Below are 22,628 nucleotides of genomic sequence, written 5' to 3'. Positions count from 1 at the left end.
CTGCTAGCAGTGATCTTCCCAGCAGCTGTAAGTATTCAGCATTTCCATGACTGATTCTAGTGCAAAGTTTGAGGTCCAGAGAACGAGGACCATACAGAACTGACTGCATTTAGAAAGTATGGTTTCAAAGATTTGGCTAGCACCTCTGAAAGACTTTGGCAGAGGCACGGGTAGAAGTCAGCACACAGTCCCATTTAACCACAAGACTGACCCTTCTCTTCCTACCCTCCCCTAGTACATTGCCTCTCTTTACATTTCCATAACAAATGAAACAAAGGACTAGAGACAACAGTCCCCATCACTACACAAACTATGGGAAACGCCCAGAGCTGGCCTATATAACACACTGAATAGTGAAGGGATTCTGCATTCAGTCACATAGTTAACGCTATTGCAAAATGAACACCTGACATCTGGCATTCCTTATATCTAAGCGATTTTGGAACTGCAACAACAACCTTTGAAATAAAGCCTGGTGCATACAATATTACCTGAAATAATTCTAGAATTATGGAGCAATAGGTCTATTTTGGTTTCCAGTTGATTTCAATTTATTGTATGTCCTTGATATCTGTAGATTTTCTCTGGAAAATGAAATAAACCATTGACAGTAGGATTATGACTACTTAAATCAGATTCCTTTTTTATTCTCTATATGAGCCACAGACAGTGATGCAATTCATTTTTAATAATTTAAAATAATTTCCCTCCTCCTGCATTCAAAACAACCTTGTTCTCTTTCTTAACCCTTTCAATAACGGTACCTTTAGCCTGATCTCGAAAGGAAAAAGAGGTTAACAAAATGCACTGTCTATTTGTGAGTCCCTCCTCTGAATCCACACCACACACTCAACTTCTGAACCCACTGACTGGTCAGTATTAACCAAACTTATTAAAATCCCTTTAAGTTTTATGAGAATGAGAAGCTGCACAGAGAACAAAATTAGTGTCCACCTTCAGCTCTTGGACAGACAAGGACCATTTGGTTGTCACCCAGCAGCTGGGCTGGCCAACCTGTACGTGAGTAACTGTACAGCAGACCCAGACCTGCTTTCTGGCAGGACAAACAGGGAACAAGAAGCCGCCTGTGGACAAGCAGAGGAGTTAAGAAAGGAGGGTGACATGGTGAGAGGCAAATGGAGGAAATGACTGGCTGAGGCTAGGGGCAGGAGGAAGTATTGCAGTGAGAGTTTCCTAGCAGACACGCAAGTTTGCTGGAGTTACTGATGTGGACAAGTAACGGGGACCCGAGAGACAACCCTGCAGACCAGCCAGTTCCACTAATGCCAGACTGCACACAGCCCACCACATCACACTCTCCTCTCTTATCAACATGTCCTAGGTGCCACCATCAGAGGCAGTTGGGCTGGACTGCCCTTCCTTTAACAGGGAAGAGAAGAGGTGAATGGCAATTGCCAGAGGCAAAACCAGTTCAGCTACATTGCGGGGAAGCAGAGAATTAAAGCCAGCACCATCAGCCTGTTTCTGCAAACTAACTGCTCTTAGTCTAAAGGACATCATGATGGCAAAGCAGCCAGTGGGGAACAGACACAGGCGGAGCATCTGTCACCTTGCCTTCCTTCCACTCATTTCCCTTAAGCATCAACCATAACAGTATCCAAGTACCATTCACTGAATATTTTACACTGATCAATCAGACACTTATCACTACAGCTTGCTTTTGTTGTAGAGGTGTCACGACATGGCACAATGCAGTGTCACGCAGAGTTGCACGTGCCAGCACTAAACAAGTTAGTTCAACTAGGAGCAGTACAGCTGCATTAATGCAGCACTGCCCAAACTAGGTTAGTCAGCATAGCTTGCCTTGTACTGTACTAAACTGTGCCATGTAAACGTATCCTAAATGTGGAACAGTACAGACTACAATGTCTCTTTGGTGACTACTGTATATAATAAATAGGACTGCTATCCATTGATGAGCCTGATCATTTGTACCTCTAATCTTAATTTTCATCCTCGTACAACCCAGGTTCCCTGGCTTTATTAGAATATCCTGCTTGCATTCGAATCTTCCTTACAACAAGCTTAACAGCCAGACATACAGCTGTCCCACTAGTCTCGTATAGCAAGATCTATTCCACAGATCTCCGACTTCTACCAATAGCCAACATTGATACAGAATGAACTCTCATGAACAAAGCTATGTTTTCTTAATAATAACAGTTGTATAAACATAAGGTCTTCTCAGTTAAAGGGAAACCAACATCAAAAAGCAGTAAAACATGGAACCCTAAACCCTTCTTTCTTTGAAGAAAGATGTTTGAAGCGAGGTGTTTCTAGTTATGGGTGAATGAAATGAGAATTCAGCTGCAACAAACGGACATCCAGTCCGTATGAAAGACTAATTAGATCCATCTGAGAAGCTGTGTCTAAAACTGCTTCACATATTTCAAAGGAAAGCTCTTCCAGTCTATCTTTTGAGAAGACTACATCAAAACATTTAGTCACAGCTGACGCACATCTATCCACTACAGCAGCATTATTTTTCATAAGCCATAAAAGCTACACTAAAGTAATATTAATAGTCTGGTTTACTTAAAAATTAAATTAAAGGAGGAAAAAAGCAGCAAAGAAATTTAGAGCTTAGAAAGCAACTCAAAGCAGCAACAACCTTATAGTTCCCCCCTATGCCAAAGCATCAAGAGATTCCAAAGTAGAGTGTCATACTGAATATTAAATGTGCTGAGATTTGCTCAGAGAACAAAATTAAAGATGAAACACCATCCAGGAGCTACAGAGTTAACTATGGCTTTTGTGATAATAAGCCAGGCTCTTAACATTACATTAGCATGCTTTTAAATGTAACTATTGCTACTGCTGAACCAGCAGGAGGAGCTCACAACGTTTTTTAATCTATTCATTCTACAAAATTTGGGGAGAGGGGGTTGGGAAGTTGGAGGGGTTTTTGAGGGCAGGGAGGAGTCAGTTGGGCTTTTGCTCTCCAGTTTTGTTGGATGCAAAATTAATGGTAAAGAAAAGAATCCAAGTGATGCTCGTGTAAGAATTGTTTTTAGAAACTAGAAAATAACAATATGAATATTGTGGTGAAGGATCTGAAGTGTGCATGGCACACATGAATCGAAGACAACACCCATGCCCCAAGGAGCTTTCAGTCTTATACCAACAGACCACAGAAGGATTGGAAGGGTGGCAGGACGCATTAAATGTTGTTATGCCAGAAACAAGACTTTTTGAAGAAAGAAAATGGTATGTTATTGCTCTGTATTGTTACAGATATTTAATTTATATTTCAGTTTATTGTTCACTGGAATTCCTGGAATCACTGGATCATGACCCATGGCAGAACATAGCACCCATTTTCATACCACAGGAATTCATCCTATGAAGCCTATGTGTGGGTAAAACTCTTCATTAGGTAATTTAGAATTAATCATTGTAAAAACCTAGCTCCTTCTCTGCCTTCTAAGAGCTATGCATTAAACAATGACGAGAAGTCTGATTCTAACACAAGGAAAATAAATATCCAAACTGCCCACACTTGCTTTTAAAATATTTAACATTTAGCACTTCACACCTTTCATTGCATTTTCTTCTTAAACATTTCCTGTAGGCTACATAGCAGTGCCAGACCGTATGTTGCTGTGAGTTCTGTAGCAGAACTACAAATCTCCAAAAACTACTATAACCAAGCTATTACACTACCCTGACAAAGAGGGGAGAGCATATTTAAAACTACACAATTAATTCATTACTTTTTATGTCATTTTTAGTTCTCAACCTTGTAGGTATTTTCTCTATATGCTTATGGAGTACCGTGTGAATAAACTAATCCGAGATATACAAACCCACACCAACAATCTATCTTTACAAAGCAAACATACACCTGTTGTACCAGTCCCTTAGACATACTTACTGCTAAACTGGCATGGTGTTTATAAAAGCATGCAATCCAGATACACTCTGCTTCTCTTTTTGCTTAGTACACAAGCACACCTAATAAGTACATACAAATACTATATAAGTGTACTTAGTATTTACCTAAGCATTTTTACCTCTATCTCATCTAACGTGTCCCAGCATCTAAATTCTCTGAGAGACTCAAGGCAGCAGAGTGGAAATGCATACCAGAAACACTGAGTTCACAACAAGATACTGAGGCCAAGGCCACTTTCATTTAAAAAACACAGTATCAGCAGCCACAGAAACGTAGTAATTAAAGCACTTGCCCGCACAGTCAGAACATGAGGATCAATGCTCTCCTCAGACTGAAGGATTCAAGCGCACAGTGCAGTGCTTGCTTCCCAGGAGAAACTGTCCCCACCCCATCAGGACAGGATGGGGCAGCCTCTACCCTTCTAGTACATCCGCCACTGTACAGAAAGGAATGCAGGATCCGTAAAGCCACAGTCAGTCAACAAGAAAGAGCACTACTATAGCCCAGTGATAATGGTAGTGCTTTGCAAGGGTGGAAATTGTGGGTTCTGCTCTCACCGCAGGGCTAGCTTATGCATACTGCATTAAAATGCTATTATACTAAAGACGTAAGTCTTACAAACAGACAATGCTCTGGATTTGAACCTGAATTAAAAGAGTAAAAGTAGGTACACAACCTCTAGAACAATAGATTCGATAGGTATACAACCTATAGAACTTGGTAATGAAGAGTTTTGTTTGCACAACTGCACATGTACTGCAATGGAGAATTTGTGTGCTACTCTGCAAGTAAAATATAAACCACTTGGAAAAAAGGCAAGAAAAGTTTTCTGCTTACAGCTGTAAGGATTATCTAACTGATCTGCCTCCTCCACTTGGGCCTTCACACATGCACTTCCCCTTCATTCAAACTAATATAGGACATTGGAATAAGTGTCTTTTATTCCATACATATAACAATATAACACAGATAACATTCCAATATATATTATAATATATATTCAGAACTACACTAACCAGAAAATCTGCATTTACTGCTCCTGGGGATCTATGTCAATTTGTATCTCTACTGGCTACCCCTCTTACTGTTTTAATTCCTACAGGTATTTGCTTTTCATCCCTATTAATACAGCCCTCATATTTCTTTTATATGACCAATTAGTTATATATTATTATGTGCCTGAAGCATACCAGAAATACAAAACACTAGTAATAATAATTCTGGTATTTTATTGATTCTCTTAACAAGATTATTAATTTTATACTGATAGGGCTGGGCAATGTTATTCTTCTACATGGACTACTGGAAGGACAGAACTTAATATGCACTGAATTATGATCCCACTCCATTCACATTTGTGTTTAAGGAATTAAATGTGGACTAAGTTTGCTTACAGCAATTTTCTGTATCATTGCTCTGATTTTACATTACACTATTCCTTTTTACACTTGATGCTTTGCATACTTCAGCTTGCATCTAGGTTGATTTTTGGGTGATATTTCTTCTTAAGCATTTCTTCTTCCCCCTGAAGAGAATTTACAAAACAGAAAACATTTCCCGAAGTAATTTTAAAATCAACTTACCCCTCAGTCATAAAATTCACAGCAAATGAATACAGCAGAGTTCTCCTAATTAAATGTTTATTACATTTTAATTTGAAGTCAAAGCTTAATCATAACTAGATATACATGAATTCACTAACTAAATTAAAGCATACAGATAACTACTTATCTACTCCATGCTGATGATACAGGATGCATTCAAATAACGATGACAGTAATGCCTTAGATTTGTATTTTTATGCTCTCATTTACGTACTATACAACAGGTTTTCCCTTGCAAATATTAAGAGGAACACAGGCCAATTTTCCACCTACACAGGTATCTAATATATTCTTTACTTCTCTTGAAAAAGATAGGGAAAAAAAACATTGCTTTTTCCTAAAAATTATTAAAAACACTCATTAATCAATTTCTCATTGGGCTGAACAAGCTTAACAAATTTTTTATAGAGATTTCATGTCTGTACTATATTTTCCTGTTCTTAAATTTGAATTTAGGAAGTGAATAGGAAGTGAATAAATTCACTTAGGAAGTGAATTTAGGAAGATCCAATATTTTGTGAAAATAGTAGCCCATTCAAGTAGCAATCTGAAAAAAGTAATTAAGCTTTCTCTACTCCTCTTATTCAGCATTTGACCTATACAGGTCCCTCTGGAAATATATCAAATTTCCATCTGCTCAAAGTAACTTCTGAACTATTTCACCTTACACTTTTTAAAAAAAAATAAACAACTTTCATTCGTCACAACTTCAATGATAAGAAGCTACTTTATAACTGAAAACATCTGGAAATTCTTTGTCAACTGAACAGATGAGAAGATGAGGCTAAGTGGTCTGGGAAGGTATGCATCTACTACAGAGATGAAGAACCCTAACAGAAAGGACTCTTTTCAAACATGAAAAAGGAGAATAACAACAATTACTTGAAGAGAAATCACACAAATCAGCAATAAAGACTTCTCAAGACAGAGGATTCCTATACTATAGCAAAGAATCAGAAAATGGATTATGCCAAAAAGGTTTTCAAGAATACAGTTTATTGCATAAAATACAGCTACAAATTCCTTGTTGAACTAAAATTAGGTCCTCAACCTATGCATAGAGCAATGAACTTCAAACAAAAAGAAACATGACTGTATCTCCTAAAGTGTAATTACTTACTGCTGGTATTCATCATTTGAGCCTTTGGATTCATCCATTGCTTTTGTGAAAGCAGAGGTGTAGACAAAAATCAAGATGACCCATCCCTTTTCTACCACCTCCTCCACCACAAAGATACTAATACAAAGCATTCTTTAGTTGTCTAATTCAAGTAAAATTCATAACAGAAAAATTAAACTGAAGAATATTGAAGGAAGTAAAGAGGGTGGGTTATAGCAGTGAAAAGATTGCACTACAGTCATGTAATTACTTATCTTTCATTCTTTTGTTGAATGAAAATTATACAATGGTGGATCCAATAAATTGAACTTTATTATTGGATACCTGGTCCAATGTATTTATGTTCTCCCTTGCATAGGCCACTTACATTCTTTGCTATTATTTTTATTATACATTTTAACTGTATTACCTACAGGAAATCCATCCACATTGGAGAAGGTCAGTTCATGGCTGTCCGTGACACCGAAGTCCTACACACACCGGTGGCTAAGGGGCTGCTCACAACGTAGCTGGGGGGGAGCAGCTCCCATCGAGCATACCGTCAGCAAAGGGACTCCACGCTGGCTGCGAGCAGCCAGGAGTGGAAGTCTGCGAATAGGCAACAAAGCCACCATCACATGGATCCAGAGCATCCTTGGTGGTTGACATCTGGCTTTGAAGGGTCAATTTAGTACGTACGGTGCAGGGAAACCACACAGCTACCAGGTTTGCTCAATATATGTAGCTTCCCATTTGCTTTTGTTTCTCCCGCCCTTTGGTACTCTGCAGAACACTCAAGCTTTGTAAAGAAACAACAGACTCCAACCTTCATCAGCAAAACTGGATCAAGTCTTTGTATCAATGCAATCATAAAATAAACACATTTAATAGCCAGACTGGCAATCGAAAATGGCAAGATGAAAAAGATTCCTGTCTGAAATTGAACTAAAAAAAAAGATTGCAGAGTTTGGTGGTGGGATGCTTCTCGGCTGTTTGTTAGTGTTTTACATTAGTCTCATGTAAAGGAGGGTATTCTTCCTTCAAATTCTATTTTAGCAGTAATCTTAACTGTAGGATCTTTAACTCCATTGATGAGAGGAAAAATTTTAAGTATAAAGAAGAATATTAATCAAAGCGTAGAATCTGACCATCTGTCCTCCAAAGAACTAAATGGATATATATGACAAGCAGCTTAAAGATTCTTCTAGCAGTTAATACGTAGGACAAAGAACAACAAAAAAAAAAAAGTATAAATGGCATTTACATGAATTTAGTTGGCGAGTTCTTGGTACACAAGCAAGCAGATCTCATCAAAGTTGCTAAATTTTAATTCTCAAGTCAGGTCATTAGAATCTTTTAATTGCGAAAGTGTTTGTTATGTTGATAGGGTATCACCAGAAACAATTGTCTGATACTGAAAATTCTAATACGCTAATTTTATACAAACTTAAGTATTAGCATATATGTTGCTGGCTTCAGAATAACAAGAGAGCTACTTATTTTCAAAGAAAAAATATCTAAATTAGGATTCACAGAAGTTTTTAACCGCTACTGGAAACAAGAAAACTAGTATTTTTGTTTGCAATGCTTCAGGCAGACAGTATTGCTCACACTTGACCACTTATCTTTTTAAGTTATTCCGTTTGGGGAAGCAAGGGCTCTAAAGTGGCCTAAAGCCAGCTTGCACCAAGGACCTCTGTTACAAATAAAGTGGTTAAAAACAGATGGTTACAAAACTCAAAATCCTGAAAAATAAAGAGCAGTTAACACTGCACAATTCATTAAGATTCTCATGATAAAGGAAGAAAACCACAGATGACCCATAGACCAAGGTGCTGACGAATGATCTGCTCGCAAACAGCGGGAACCACGGAGAGGCCTGCTGCTCACACTCCCTGCACAGAGAGCAAAGCACTGCACACTGTGAGGTGGTGAGGGTTCGGCTGGTGAGAGTAGAAGAGTTATGAAAAAAGAAAGGAGTCACTGTTGGAAGTGTCCCAGTGGTAAACAAAGTAAATCAGGATGCGAACACTGCTGCTGCAATGCACAGTTTGCAGCAGGAGTAAACTTCTGAAGGGGAATGTGAAGGTGGCCCTCCCACTGGGCTATCTAACTGCACCACAGATTCAGCTATCTTTGTCGCAAGCCACAAGGGGACACAACCCACAAAGTCAGGAGCCCGTGTCACACCAACTTAATAGCAAAAAGTAAATGCAGAAGTTCAAAAAGTGAGGCTTGTGTTTCTGACAGTAAAGTTAATAAAGAAAGCTTTGAATTTCCCTCCTTTTTTTTGATGGCATATCATATCTCCTCATCAGAAACAAGATTTCTCGCTCCTAGTCTTTGACTTTTCTTCTTTGAAGTTTTAAGGCAATTGTTTTTCCATTGTAAAGCTTTGAATAATAATTCAGAAGATTTTTGACTGCTGTATTTACTCTCTTGTCTGCAGCACAATCACAGGAGAATCCCAGCAAAAAGAAAATTATTAATAAAGAATAACATGTCCTCTGCTATTTATCCAGTAACAATGAAAAATAAGTGTAACTCTAAACAACCCTGGTATTCAAAAACAGTTACCTGCTTTTTACAAATCCAGGCTCAGGAGTTAATTTTAATACACTATACCTTAAGGTTTAAGTGAGCTAGACCTCTGGCCACAGTGAAATCCACCTACTGTGATTTATTCCACCAGCTAAGGAATTTTCCAGATACAAATAAATAAGGAATTATCTCTTCCCAAGTATACAGGCTTGGTTAGGGTAGAATCAGAATGCAAAAGCTTCTGTCGCCAATCCCTCTGGCCCAACCTTTAGGGCACGCAGCCTGTCCTACCTGGCACCCCTGCTTCCTCCCTATTGCTTACGCATCCCTTCACCCGTGACCCTGGGGGGTGGCTCAGCTCCGCAGGGGTGCTCCTGCCTCCTTACCTAGCAGTGGAAGGTAGCAGCAGTAGCATACTGCAGGGACGCAAGGACACAAGCAGGAACCTCTGCATTTGTTATTTGTTATTGTTTGAACAACAAACCGAAAGACTAGAAATCAGACTCAATATATGCCTTGTTAAACTAGGCTTACACTAGCTGTAATGCTCATACTGCTGCAAGACCTCAGAACTGTTTAGCAGTCCCAATTAAACCGAGAGACAGGTTTGGACTGTGGTACAGGTCAGAATGATTTTCTATACGTTAAAACGATAAACCAGCAGCAACAGCATTATATGTTCAGCATCCTTTCTCAGAGTTCGTACCTCCTGGAGAAACAGTGCAGTTTATAACTCAGCTGCTCAGCTCTAAGTGGAATCTAGGACTGACTCGTATACGAGCTTGTATGTTCAGTTACCTTCACAATCAATAGAGACAAAAGCAGAAAAGGATGCTTAGGCCTCCTCTGTCTGTAAACTTTCCTCAGTCTGATTTAAAGATGTATCTTTATTGAATAATGTAAGCAAGTATAAGCGAGAGCCTAGGTAACTAAACGAAACCGAAGTAAATCTCTCAAAAAATACATGTGCACATATGCACACAGATGCATGCCTGTGTAATTAGTTGTGCTAAACAAAACTCCTAGTTCAGGGAGGTCCAGCTACAGGAATTAGATTTCTGAGTTCACAGCAGAAAGGGCCTATGCAACACCCACAGCGACCAGCAGCCACCCTGTATCTTCCTCACAGTAGCAGGCAGCTCCAGGTCGACCGCTGTTAGGTAGCGACATTGCAACAAAAAGGTGGAAATGACTACTCGTGGGAAGGGCTATCTCTGTCACACAAACCAGTGTCAGTCCAACTCTAAATTGGGCTGAAATCTGGCAGAGATGTTTTGTTGTTTGAGCAATGGGTTGTGTCCATGTTCACAGGATGCCTGTTAGGGCCATTATATAAATTTAATTCAGTAAAAAGCTGCATGCAGACATGGTCTTTGCTCCTGAAGCACCGTTCCACAAGTAGGGTGAGTGTCACTGCCATGGAGCAACACTATGTATTAGGTACTGAGTAAACAGTTGTTCAAGACCTCTTGGAATTCTTTCTAAAAGAAACCACTACAACTAAAATGACCACCTTCTTTCACACTTAAAGTAGTACACTTGCAAGAGAAAATTTTTAAAGGTGTTGACTACAATGACTGATTCTCTCCATATCCTTTTTATGGTGCACCTATGATCCACATGGAACAGAAAGTATCTCTGCTCTCTATTCATACTCTCACATTCATCATAAGCGTATGTAAAATACAGTGTGACGGAGGTACAGGTAGTATTAAAAAGGGTATTGGTCAGGCATCTTCCTGCCCCAGTTAGGTCAACAAAAAGATTTTAAAAAAAAAAGCTAGGTTTTCATTAATTCAGTTCACATAAGTGAAAATAACCACCTAAAAAGATGACCAGTTTCAACTGAAAATCATGTCTTTCACATTGAAATTTCAGTAGAGCAAAGCAAAAGTGAATCACTGAGACAATACTGTCTTCATTATACGAAATATTAATTTAAATGTCCTTTTTCATTTAGAAAAGAAAAGAAAAAGAAAAGAAATCTCATGATTCTGAATGCAACATAGGTGTGAACATCATGACTATAAAAAACGTCATGGAGCAGATGTTGCAGAAGTTTCTTCAATGAAGAAACATAAGAAGAGTAAACAGCTGTCAGAGGTAAACCAGAGGACTTCCAGGATTCCTCATAGTCCTGCTTTTCAACGATTCAAAGAAAAACTGACTTCTTTAGACCCTTTTGAAAACTTTTGCCTAAGAGTCAATAGATACTATGCAAGTCAACTGCCTATTTTCCAAAAAAAAAAAAAAAAAAAAAAAAAAAAAAAATCTCAGTTTGGTTGTGGAATTACCATTAACAGACTTTCAAAGTAGTTCTCCCTATAAATCTACCTTCTCAATACTCCAATTCAACCAGCTTGCATCTTGGCTTTATTCTGCTGAACAGCTGAACTACTGAACACAGCATTAGCATTCTTCTACTGTCATGGTCTGTCTTTCTGCCTTTCATGCTGACAACATAAAGTGCTTAAGCAATTATCTTAGAATATTTGTAAAAACAATAGTTTATACACATTCATCTGAAGTGACCTAGGCACATCTTGAAACACTGGCATTTTACTATGACCACATACAGTTTTACCACTGAGGTGCTGAGTAATTCCATTCCAGTATGATTACGCATTCAACTTTCTCAGTTCTTTGATTTGTTTTTTTTAATCACTAACTTAAGCTAATGTAATTCTTGTTGACATTGCACTTATTTTCTTGCTCTCATATATCTACAACGGAGCATAAGACCTTACTTCTAAACAAGACACTAAACAGGGTCATTAATTAGAAAACTAATTTAATAAAGAAGTAGATACAAAAATGTTCCACAGGCATGAGCAGAGAAAAATCTTTGTACACTAGCACTATTCAATTAACAGAGAGAGTCTTGTTTTGTAATTCACAGCAATGCCTACTAAAGACAAAACAAACATCTATGTTTGGGCACTGAACAAGTAGAGAATTTTAGTCGGTGTCAAGGATAATACACATTGACTCAATACATTGAATTTCTTAGAAAATGAGCAGAACTCACAGAAAACGATGAGCCATCCTTTGAAACTGCAACTGGGTAAATTCCATCTCCTAGATGCACAGAGAGCTCCCAGCTACTTCTCTTTGATTTAGCAATAGGAATTCTAAAAAAGAAACGGACAGAAGACGAATTTTTAACAGAGATTTCATGCTTCTCCCATTTTAACCAAAAGCACTTGCCTCATAGGATAGTCATGAAGGATATAAAATATCATTAATCTATAGACACAGTTGGAGAGCATACTTGAAAAAAAAAACTAAATACATTTTTCTGTCAAACGGCATATAAGGAGAAAATACACTCTACTTTCTTTCTAGATTTGCCTTGACACACTGGGTACGCTGATAAAGTTATAGGAGGCTCTTGAATACAGCCAGCACTTGCTGCAGAATTAGCTCAAACAGGATGAAAAGCAGATGAGAAAGTGGGTTGGCAGGAGAATAGCAACAGTGATAGCTGGAGCATTCTTTTTAAGGGCAAAATATTATCACTATTTCTTTCATCTCATTCTCAGTAAACCTTAATTAAAGGCCAATTACAGACAAAAGATTCAGCCAAACAAGTAATACAAATAACTTTATAATTAATATACATTTCAGAGTATCTCATCCACAGAGCCCTTCAAGCAAACTGAAAAAATAATGATATATCATCACAGCCCACATGCAGGATTATACCTATTCCTGCAGCATTCTGTGGCTGTACCAGTTATCAGGTAATACAAGAAACCTGAATCTTTTCAACTTTAGCTTAAAGAAGCACACCTGACAGCAAAGGAATGAGACCTGAGTCTCCATTCTTGGAAGTTCAGAGGGAAAGAAGTAATTTTCAGCTATTTATTTAAACGTATATTTGATTTCAGTTTCCTCATCCTCTTCCACTTTGTTGTAACAACTGGTGTCCAAAGGTATGCTACAACTTTTCTGATGAGCAGTTGCCATATATTAGCATCAGCAAGCACCATGTAGCCTAAAAAGAAGGTACGAAGGTGAATTTTAAACTCCATTAAAACAAAGACACATTATTTTGGTATAGCTTTTCTTCCACACTGACTCTTACACATGTTTAGATTCTCTGTAAGAAATCTAGAGAGATAATAAGTTCATCACCTTTAGGTCTCTTCTTAAGGATAATTTTCTGCTATAATGTTCATCTATTGTATATTATAGAGCTTACTACACCATTTTACTGCAGCCTTCGGAGTCTTAAAACTTGGAAATACGTCTTTCTGTGTTATGCCACAGGCATCCTCCTGAGGATTCAGGTGCCCAGTGAACCACATCTCCCCAAAGGGAGTGCTCAGGTTCCCTGTGGAATCAACAGGGAGAAGCACCTGTGAGGCCTCCAGAGGCCACAGGAGGAGAAATTATCTGCCTAAGCCAAGGATAACACACTGACTTGCTAAGGATTTCAACAATTATTTTAAGAAGGCTGGGTTTTTAGACACCTGAAATCTAAACAAGTACAAGTTCAGGTACCTAATTAGGCAAGGAGCTTCCAAAAATTGTGCCTTGCAACGTGCCTGAAAAGGGGAAATGGAAACACTAAATGTATTAGCTAGACAAATAGAAGCATACTTATCATTAGTTACTTCTGGATCCAAGCCAAGTAAGGCCTACACCAGATTTCACCAAACATCTTAGTTCACCTGTAACTATCACTACCCACAAAGTTCATGAAAACAGATACTGAAAATAACCTGTTCCCATACTAATGATGCCAAGCATTACCTTTCGCATTTAATATACAGCGACGATTGTCAAAACAACAAATCTGAGGAAGTATCTATGGCTTATTGGGTGCAATGACATTTCTCAGCACCTCATCTTGAAATTCCTGTATGTCACCAAAACATTTAGACTAGCTGATAGGAAACGTGACAGACACGGGAGTTCCTGAAGAAGAGGAAGAGGAATTTCCTGCACAGGTAGCAGGCAGCAAGCTGAGAGATGTTTTCATTGCACTTCCTGGTATCAGAGCACCAGTAAGGAGGAATGTAGCAAGGTTTTGGCAGAGCCAGGCTAAATTCTCCATGGTACTCCACTGCAATAACCAAAAGGATTTAGTGGTTTATAGCAACTTCATATTTCTTGTATAAGAGGTAAGACCTCATCTCAAACACAGCTTAGTAGATTGGCTTCACTGGTGGCATGAGATTCCTTATAACCTTGCTGGCACGGCCCTGCTTCATATTGCATTTGACTGGAAGTGACCTCATGAATCTGGCTGCTGGCCATCAAAGGAAAGACAGTCTTGTTCTCCAGCAGGGATTATTTTTGTTCGGTCCTGTCTTGCTGAGCTTTGTCAAGTGTATCTCCAAACAGGATGTATGCCTCTTGAAAGGCATGACTATGATCACTGCTTTGCCTGGGTTTCAAACAGCCACACAGGCATATAATTCCTCTCTCTGCAACACTGGTGGTCAGGAGGGCAAGGTCCAGAGCTGCATCTAATACCAAGTACACGGCAAGTTGTACTTCCCTCCTGGAATTGCTAGATCCATTTGCACAGGGACATTTTTCAGCTTTGCTAATCAAACGCCCGTGGCTTTGCAACTGTAACCTACAGTTACACTGGCTAGGACAGACACATTAGCTCATGAGAATCCTGCTTTTTCTTCATTGAATCAAATTCCTTTCAAATAAATTATAGTAGACTCCATTTTGATGGGATTGGGGGGGGGGGGTGGGTGTCATATTAGTAAGGATCACGAAGTCCAAAAATAAGGATCAAAGTCCAAGTTTCTTGGATATGGAAAGGAAGTTGCTCAAGTCTGTGAACTACTTCAGAAATGCAGAAGTTTCTATCAGGCTAAGAAAGGGGCTTTTTGGCAGGTTTTTTTGTTATTGTTTTGTGGGGGGTTTTTTTAACGTCTGAGAAGTCCCAGTGCATGGGAAATAATCTCTTTGTTCTTGGCCAAGGTTGCTTCCTTAGCTGAGAACTCTTCTAAGTCCTCCAAAGGGAAAACATCTGGACTTCTGAATACATTTTCCACTAGTTCATGGAAAACTCCCCAAACTTCTGGCTATTTTCAAAAATGTATAACTTAAAATTCTACATACTGGGCTGAAATCTGACATATTCTATTTACAGAAAAAAATACTGAAAGAAAAAATAATGTCATTTTTACCATCCTAAAAGACACAAAAAACTTAAGGCACTTCCCCCTCCAACCCTAGATTCAGAATCCACACAATATGTCTTTCATAGGGTTCAACACGCCCTCCCTTTCTTCTCCCAATTCTGGCAAATGACGTATCATCAAAAAAGTTACTTTCTTTACATATAAAGATCACCGGCTGCAGGAAGAAACACAAGCTTAGCAGCAAGATGAGTGCCAGGTGAATGGGAAGCAGGGCAACAGAGCGCTGTGCGCTGTTGTCCCTTGCCAGGAGTATTACACACAAAGAGAGAGCAAAGGCAGCACCGCGGCCGCAATGACAGGAGGTGGGTGGAGAAGGGTGTTACGAACTCCCTCCGTACAGAAACGGGCAGTTCTGAACCCCTCTACTCCATACTGCCTTCTAAAGGGAAGTATCATGAGCAATAGGGGCACAGATGAAGAGTACGGTGATGGCCTGGCTCTAAGTCATAAAGGCATTACTCTAAAGCATTGAAGTTATAAAAACATGTAAACAGTGAGAGGAGAAAAACAGCAGTGTTTGCCTCCTTAGTTATTTGTTTTCAACCTCTGTCGCTGTTTGTTCAACTACAGATGATGTCACGGTCCCATAATTTATTTCATACATTGCACAGTGTATTATGTCCCTTTTACCCCCAACTGCCACGAGAGAGAGAGAGAGGGAGATACTTTATAATAATGCAGCTATTACAGCCCCTGCTTTCTTTGCAAGTTTTCAGTGAGGAAAGCAGACAACTGCTAAGAATTTTAGATCGACACACACTTACTGTGCTCATGGAAAACAGACACTAGTTAAACTATTATCTATTCTAGTCAAAAACAAATAACGAAAGAAAACAGACATTCACAAAAGCAAGCAAGTAATAACTCTGCCCTGGCCCGTCCATTTTGATTGTCATCAACCAATCACATAGAAAGAACTCAATAAAACTACAATTTTCTGCAGTTTGTGGCAAATAAACTCCCCTCTCCCAATTACTGTTGATGATGTAATGAGCTATGATAAATGTCACCAGCTCCTAAAGGGTCAGGAAATTGAGTATAGATTTTTCTACTTCCAATTCAAAATGTGAGTTCTAATGCTGGGGGAAAAAAAAAAAATCTTACAAATTCTCTTTACCTCTCATATTTTTGCTGCATAATACTTTATGTAAACACAGAGAAATCCCAAACTATCGTAAGAAATTCTCCCGTTATGAAAGACTGTAAGCGTTTGAAAACCACATTATATGACACTCCATAAAGCTGTTTTTCAATTGTGCAATTACCTATTCAGCAGTTAAATAAAAGTGAAATATTGACTTAAAACAATGTTAATGGTCAAAGAATCATTAAGAAATCCTTCATCATAACTTTCACAGCAGGTGGCCTGTAAAATGATCAAGAATAATGTGCTGGATTCTGTAGCCACCAAGGTCAGTTTCTGCATACAAATCTTTGCAGGGGGAGAAAAAAAGACCTTCAGAAAGTGGGCCATTCATCTGAACCAAGTTCAGAGAATTTCCAGCACTGTGAAAAGATATGTTATGCAAGCACATAGATGTATTCAGTGGGGGTAGACTGAACCAGCTACATGGAGACTACAAAGGAGCCCTCCCATGGCTCATGAATAAGTCGAGGAAATGATCAGAAAAAAATGGAGAGATGTTTAGACAGATGGCCCACTTAAAATGCCTGGGACAGGGTATAAGCAATTTTAATGAAACTTTAGATCTACCATATAAATTGTTTCTTATTTTCTCTGCCCTCCCCCCAAAAAAACTCAATAAAGGCAAACAGAAATTTAACAACTCAAACAAGAGCCTATCTTATGATGTAAAAAAAGGAAAAAAGGAAGTAAATTTCACACTTTTGAGCATTATTGGTTTAATAAGTTCATATACAAAGAAATATCCTTCACAGAACCTTCAACTATCAGATGAATATAAAAGCAGGGAATGGATAGATTAAAAGAATTCTAAACAGAAGTGTACTGCCAAACAAAACAAAAATCTGAGCTTTACTATCTGAGTACTTTCAACACTTTCCAACATAAAAGTTCAACGCTGCACAGAAAAGATAAAAGCAGCACTTTCACAGGATTATTTTAAGAACTAAAAATTATGTGAAAGGAACGTAAGAATGTGGGAATATTTTATTCAGCAATTTGAAGTATTTTCTACATCTATTCACGTACATTTTCTACATATATTCAGATTGATCCATATGTACGTATCACGTGCACTTTAACATAAAAATGGGTTTTCCTTCTTTCTGCTTTATGTGTGCATATGTATACATATACCCCTTTCACCAAGAGTATGAAAATATACCATCATTAGAGTAAATTATAGTTCTGCATGTGTCATACAAAATAATAACCTCTACTAGCCTGTATGCCAGCTGATCAGACAAAGGCTGAAAGAATTACTCAATGGTTATGTCAAAATGGTTTTACATTACATTTTCTTACATATTACATTTAGATCAAGAACAAATAGGCATATTTATAGCCATGTACTCTATCTGAATAGTGACCACAGGAAAAAATTAAATTACATGGAAAGTAAACTATAAAATAAAAAGCACTACTTTAAAAGGATGCTATGGAGTGCACTCTGCTTTGATTCAAAACAGCATACATCTGGATGCTTCCTTTTCCTTTAACAGAAGCCTTTTGGTTGATTTGCATTGACATAAGGGCCTGCAATCCAGTACCCAATGAAAATCTCCAGTGTCTTCATGAGTGAATCCCAGATTAAGGCTAAATAAAGAAACAGTTAAAGCTAGATCTTATAAATCTAGGGTGAATTTAGCTACCCAGATCTAAGTGTGTGGCTCAACCCCTTTCATCTTCATTTAACTGATAAGTAACCCTGCAGTCAACCTGAGCTCACCCTGGCTCACCCTCTTCCACTCTGAAGGTCTCTAAGCATGGAGAGGTTGGATCCTGCAAAGACTGCAAAGACCCTAACCCGACTGCTTTACAGCTAGCTTCCTCAGCAGCCTGGCAGGGGGGCAGGAACTAGGGGCTCCTCTGCCAAAGCTGTCTCCATAGCCTTAAGGAGAACGCGTGCTCCAAGCATGCAGGTAAACATCAACAATTCTAAACCTCCTGAAAAATCTTTTATGGCTTTTTTTAGCTTTAAATCTATCGAGCAAAGGAAGTAGGATTGCTGCTATTGCCCATCTTGCTATAACAAATTCATGCTTGCAGTACATATGTCCAGAGAACGAAAGATCTGGGTTATCAGTCTCCCTCAGCCTGTGAGAGTTCACATCTACCTCCCATCTCTCAAGAGAAAGAGCCAGGGCCCAGGCAGGCATTAGGGGAATCACCATCCTACCCTGCTGATGGTAGGAAGGAATGAGAGATTCATGGCGACTCAGAGAATGCAGCTTTGCAGCCTGCTGATGCATCCTCTGGGACAAAGTTTTGGCATTTGGTCCTATGCCAGGAAATTTCTATGCCCTTTGCATTTAACAAACTGGATGAAAAACAAAGCAACCCTGGGAGCTGCAAGTACAGCCCAAGATCTCTCAATTTCAGGGGAGGGTCAGACTGCCCAGTCCTTCAGCAGATGCCAGCATACCTTGAAAATTACAAATAAATAAATGTAAAACATGATATCTGAAACTCATTTCCTCTCCTATGACATGTCAAGGCCTACTTTAGCATTCAGTTTCTCTTGGAAAAAGGAAACATCACAAGCATTAATGCTGGATAAGAGATGTTGCTCCTTGTCTCATTGAAAGGATTTGTGAGATGAGAAGCACAGAAGATTCAAATCATGTGTTCACAAGTACAGAGAAAAGACATTTATTTTCCATATAATGTACAAGTCTGTGCTTCTGATCTGTTCTTTCAAACCATCTGTCCTAAATCAGCAAAACTATTTACCAACGAAAGAACTACTTGCAAGCAGGTGGTTTTAATCAGATCAGTCAACAATATGGACTTGTACATGCTGACAATTCTTAGAGAAAGAAAAATCTGAAAATCTCGTCATCAAAAAAAATTTTGCGCTATTTCTCCTCAATTAAAGTATTTAATTTCACAACTTTGTTTCTCTGTAACACCCTTTATTTTCAAGAAGACTTTACTTTGGGCAGTTGGAAAAACTAATAATAATAATACACTCCACAAAAGGAAAATGACAAACTCCTTTTCCTGTACAAATTTTCCTGTATTTCCTTGAACAAGGAACCTTATTAATTCTCTTATTGTGCAGATATTTAGGAATAGTCTTACAATAATTATCTCACTTTCTTTTAATGCTTGAAGAGCTTCAGAACAAATCACTGTGATGCAGTAGGGAGGACTACGGCTTTTCTGCTAGCATCATCCAGTAGCAGTTGTATCCTTCCATGTAACACGATGGTATTGGGATGTAGCTGTTTGTTGGGCAGCCTGCTTCCTGCACCTCCATTCAAACAATGGCTGTGCTCAGTAATAATGTGCTATTTTTCACTGTGTATTAAGTTTAGAATATTACAGGTTTCCTGTGCATGTTAAAAATAGGCAGCAAGCAATCTCTAAACTACTAATACAAAAATGGAGGTGAAATGATTAAAAGATTACCTACTGATAAGCTTGATAAGGTAACAGTCATTCAGTTTTACATCTACACATAAGACTACTTTCCATACTCAATTATTTTTTGAAACATCCAGGCAAACTCCATGTTAGGCTTGCTGTACTCATCCCAGTAGTGAAATCTGCCTGACTTGCAGCCTACTAATCTCAAACTAAATTGTCACTAACCGCTGTAAACCTGAATTCAAAACACATTTGCTGCTTTAATCCGTCATCCCTTTTGTCAGAATTTAGAATTTCAGTTATTCACCCACTTTTTCAGTAGAAGTTCTGGAGAGTATGATCTCTCAGAAGTAATCAAGACAACATACAGTGGGTGTGAGAACATCAGTGTTTTAGTTCAGATCGGGAGTAGTTCTCAAAGCAAATTATCCCAATCAGCTGCACTTCTGCTGCTTTGGATCACAATGCAGAACATGGATCACATTGTCTCAGGACACGGGAACCAGGTTCCTGTCTGATGCAAGAAAGACAGAAGCCAGGCTCCAGAACTGCACCCAGCACACTCCAGCCGCAAATGGGCATTCAGTTCACAGGACTGGACTAGAACTAAACAAAAGTCAAATACATACAGTGAGAGTATCAGCTCCTCATCATGAACTAGTAATCCACTTGTACTGGTACACACTCTAATGACAGCTAGATTAACTACTGAAGAATCCTTTATTCACGTAAAGAGATTTTGATCTTAATGACAATTTCTGCAATTGCACTCCCTCAAAACCATAAGCTCAGTATTTAGTTTAGATATTGGGCCATAGTTTAAAAGGTAAACAAGAACCTGATACTGAAATTCAGGCTGAAAACCCCTTATTTAGTTGCTCCAGTAAAAAAGAGTTATGTTAAGAAGTGTTTAGCACCTGCCAGCTCCTCTCAGTTGAAAGCAATGAGAATACTGCACAGTGCAGCACATTTGAAAAATCATTCTGCCAATTTGGAGGACAAAATACATATATTAGAATCAAATTTCAAACTTCCATTTTGAAAAAATCTTGGCCTGACATTCCAGTGCTGCCTCTATCCTGTTATATAATAATATCTTCTTGAACACATCACTATTTCTCCAACTATCAGTAATTTACAAGGTTAATCCCCAAAAAACACATTAACCTATCTCTTTCTTATTCAGAGATATACATCTGCACTTATGGACTATCATATCCACCATTAAAGGCAGTAACATCTGACCGAAATGCAGCATTTCTTTAAAGAATAAAGTTTATAAGACCCAGCACAGTGAAACCTGTCAGCACCTGCTCAACTTACTAAACAAAGCACCAGATCAGGAGTGAGAGACAACTACTACAGCCAAGGGAAAAGGAAAGACATCAGAATAAGGCCACCTCTGAGGAAATTTGGCAACAGCACGGCGAGTAAGAACATCGGCCTTCTTCAAGGCCCACAGGGAACACAGTGTGCAAACTAATGAAATATTATAAATTATACTAAGCTAACAAAAAAAAACCCAACTGTCTTAGAGCCAAACTGAAAATACCTTCTTATAGAACACCACCTCCAAATATCTTTTTGAGGTTATTGTTAAGAACTATGTATTGAATGTTGTCTTTCCTGTCTTTAATAGTCTCATTTAGGTCTCCTACCTAAGCTTTAGTACTGTCCCCTTTTGATCTGTCAGCCTCCTCAGAACTAACCAGATTATATTGCTAGAAGTATGGCATTTCTGCCACACTTTGTAGTACCAATGATTTGACTTGGTCTCTCTGAAGCCTGTCACATATGCAATATCCCAAAGGTCATTATTTAAACCAGAATTCTACTAATTTTTTTGCGCATCTTGGAAAACACAATGCTTGCACCAGATTTCAGTAGGGTTCCACAGTATTGTAAGAGCTCACCCATCACACAGAGTTTACCACCCCCTGCAAACTTGGTTGCAGCAGAACCAAAAGAGTACATCCAAGAGCTTAACCATCTCATGCCAATGAGATCAGTTTTGTAATACAGCTGTACTGACCATATTTGTTCTGTTGTGATTTCTCCTCTATATGAGACTTAATTCAGGCAATACACAGAATGCACATTCAGGATGGCACACAGTCCCAGAAAAGAATTGTCAGATTTTCCCTTACCAGCCATCCTGTATGCCACAGCACAAGAAACAGAAGCTGGCCAAGAACAATGATTAATTTGCAACAATATCTTTTTCTAGACAGTGGCTAGCTTTTCAAAAAGACGCTTCTTTACTGCATACACAAGAACTAGTGCTAGGTGACAGCACAAATATCAATGATGTATCTACCAAACCACAGACAAATGTGATTAGAGCGTTTGGCTAGAAGTACTCAAGCCAGTTTCCGACAGGCAATGTGACAGCTACTTCCTCTCCCTAACGTCTAAAAAATGTGGCACGTTTCACGGATTCTAAAGCTTTGTTCTCTATTTCTTCTGCACTAGATTCCCATGGAACAAATTAATGCCACTAATTCTGTTAAGTTAAAGAGAAAAAAATAGCAGATGAGAAAAACCCCAAGAGCTCATTAAAAATTATATTAGATAACATAAAACATGCATATCTTCAATAAGTACTAATTCTTCATGTCTAGACAACTATAGCATATAGCAGAGCTCCAGTGACTCATGTTACCTTCAATATATCTTCTACTGCATTTTCAGCTTACACCCAGAGTTCACACTGCTGAGCTTCTGCCACCTGATATTAACCATCTTTTCCCTTTATAACTAATGGAAAGAGAAAGGTACC

The 22,628-nt window shown here is 38.6% G+C and overlaps 1 protein-coding gene across 2 annotated transcripts in view; it reads right to left on the bottom strand.

Moving 5' to 3' along the window:
• Positions 1–22,628, bottom strand: part of PCCA (propionyl-CoA carboxylase subunit alpha) — a 305,187-nt gene that overhangs the window by 103,197 nt on the left and 179,362 nt on the right. For both annotated transcript variants that reach the window (XM_050915340.1, XM_050915341.1), the window contains one exon: positions 12,189–12,291. In XM_050915340.1, the coding sequence (XP_050771297.1) occupies positions 12,189–12,291 (103 nt within the window). The remainder of the gene's footprint in view (positions 1–12,188; positions 12,292–22,628) is intronic.

The sequence above is a fragment of the Gymnogyps californianus genome, chromosome 1 (genome assembly GCF_018139145.2).
Source record: "Gymnogyps californianus isolate 813 chromosome 1, ASM1813914v2, whole genome shotgun sequence".
Lineage (NCBI taxonomy): Eukaryota > Metazoa > Chordata > Aves > Accipitriformes > Cathartidae > Gymnogyps > Gymnogyps californianus.
Note: the sequence above shows the minus strand (reverse complement) of the source record. Positions and strands in the feature narration are given on the sequence as shown.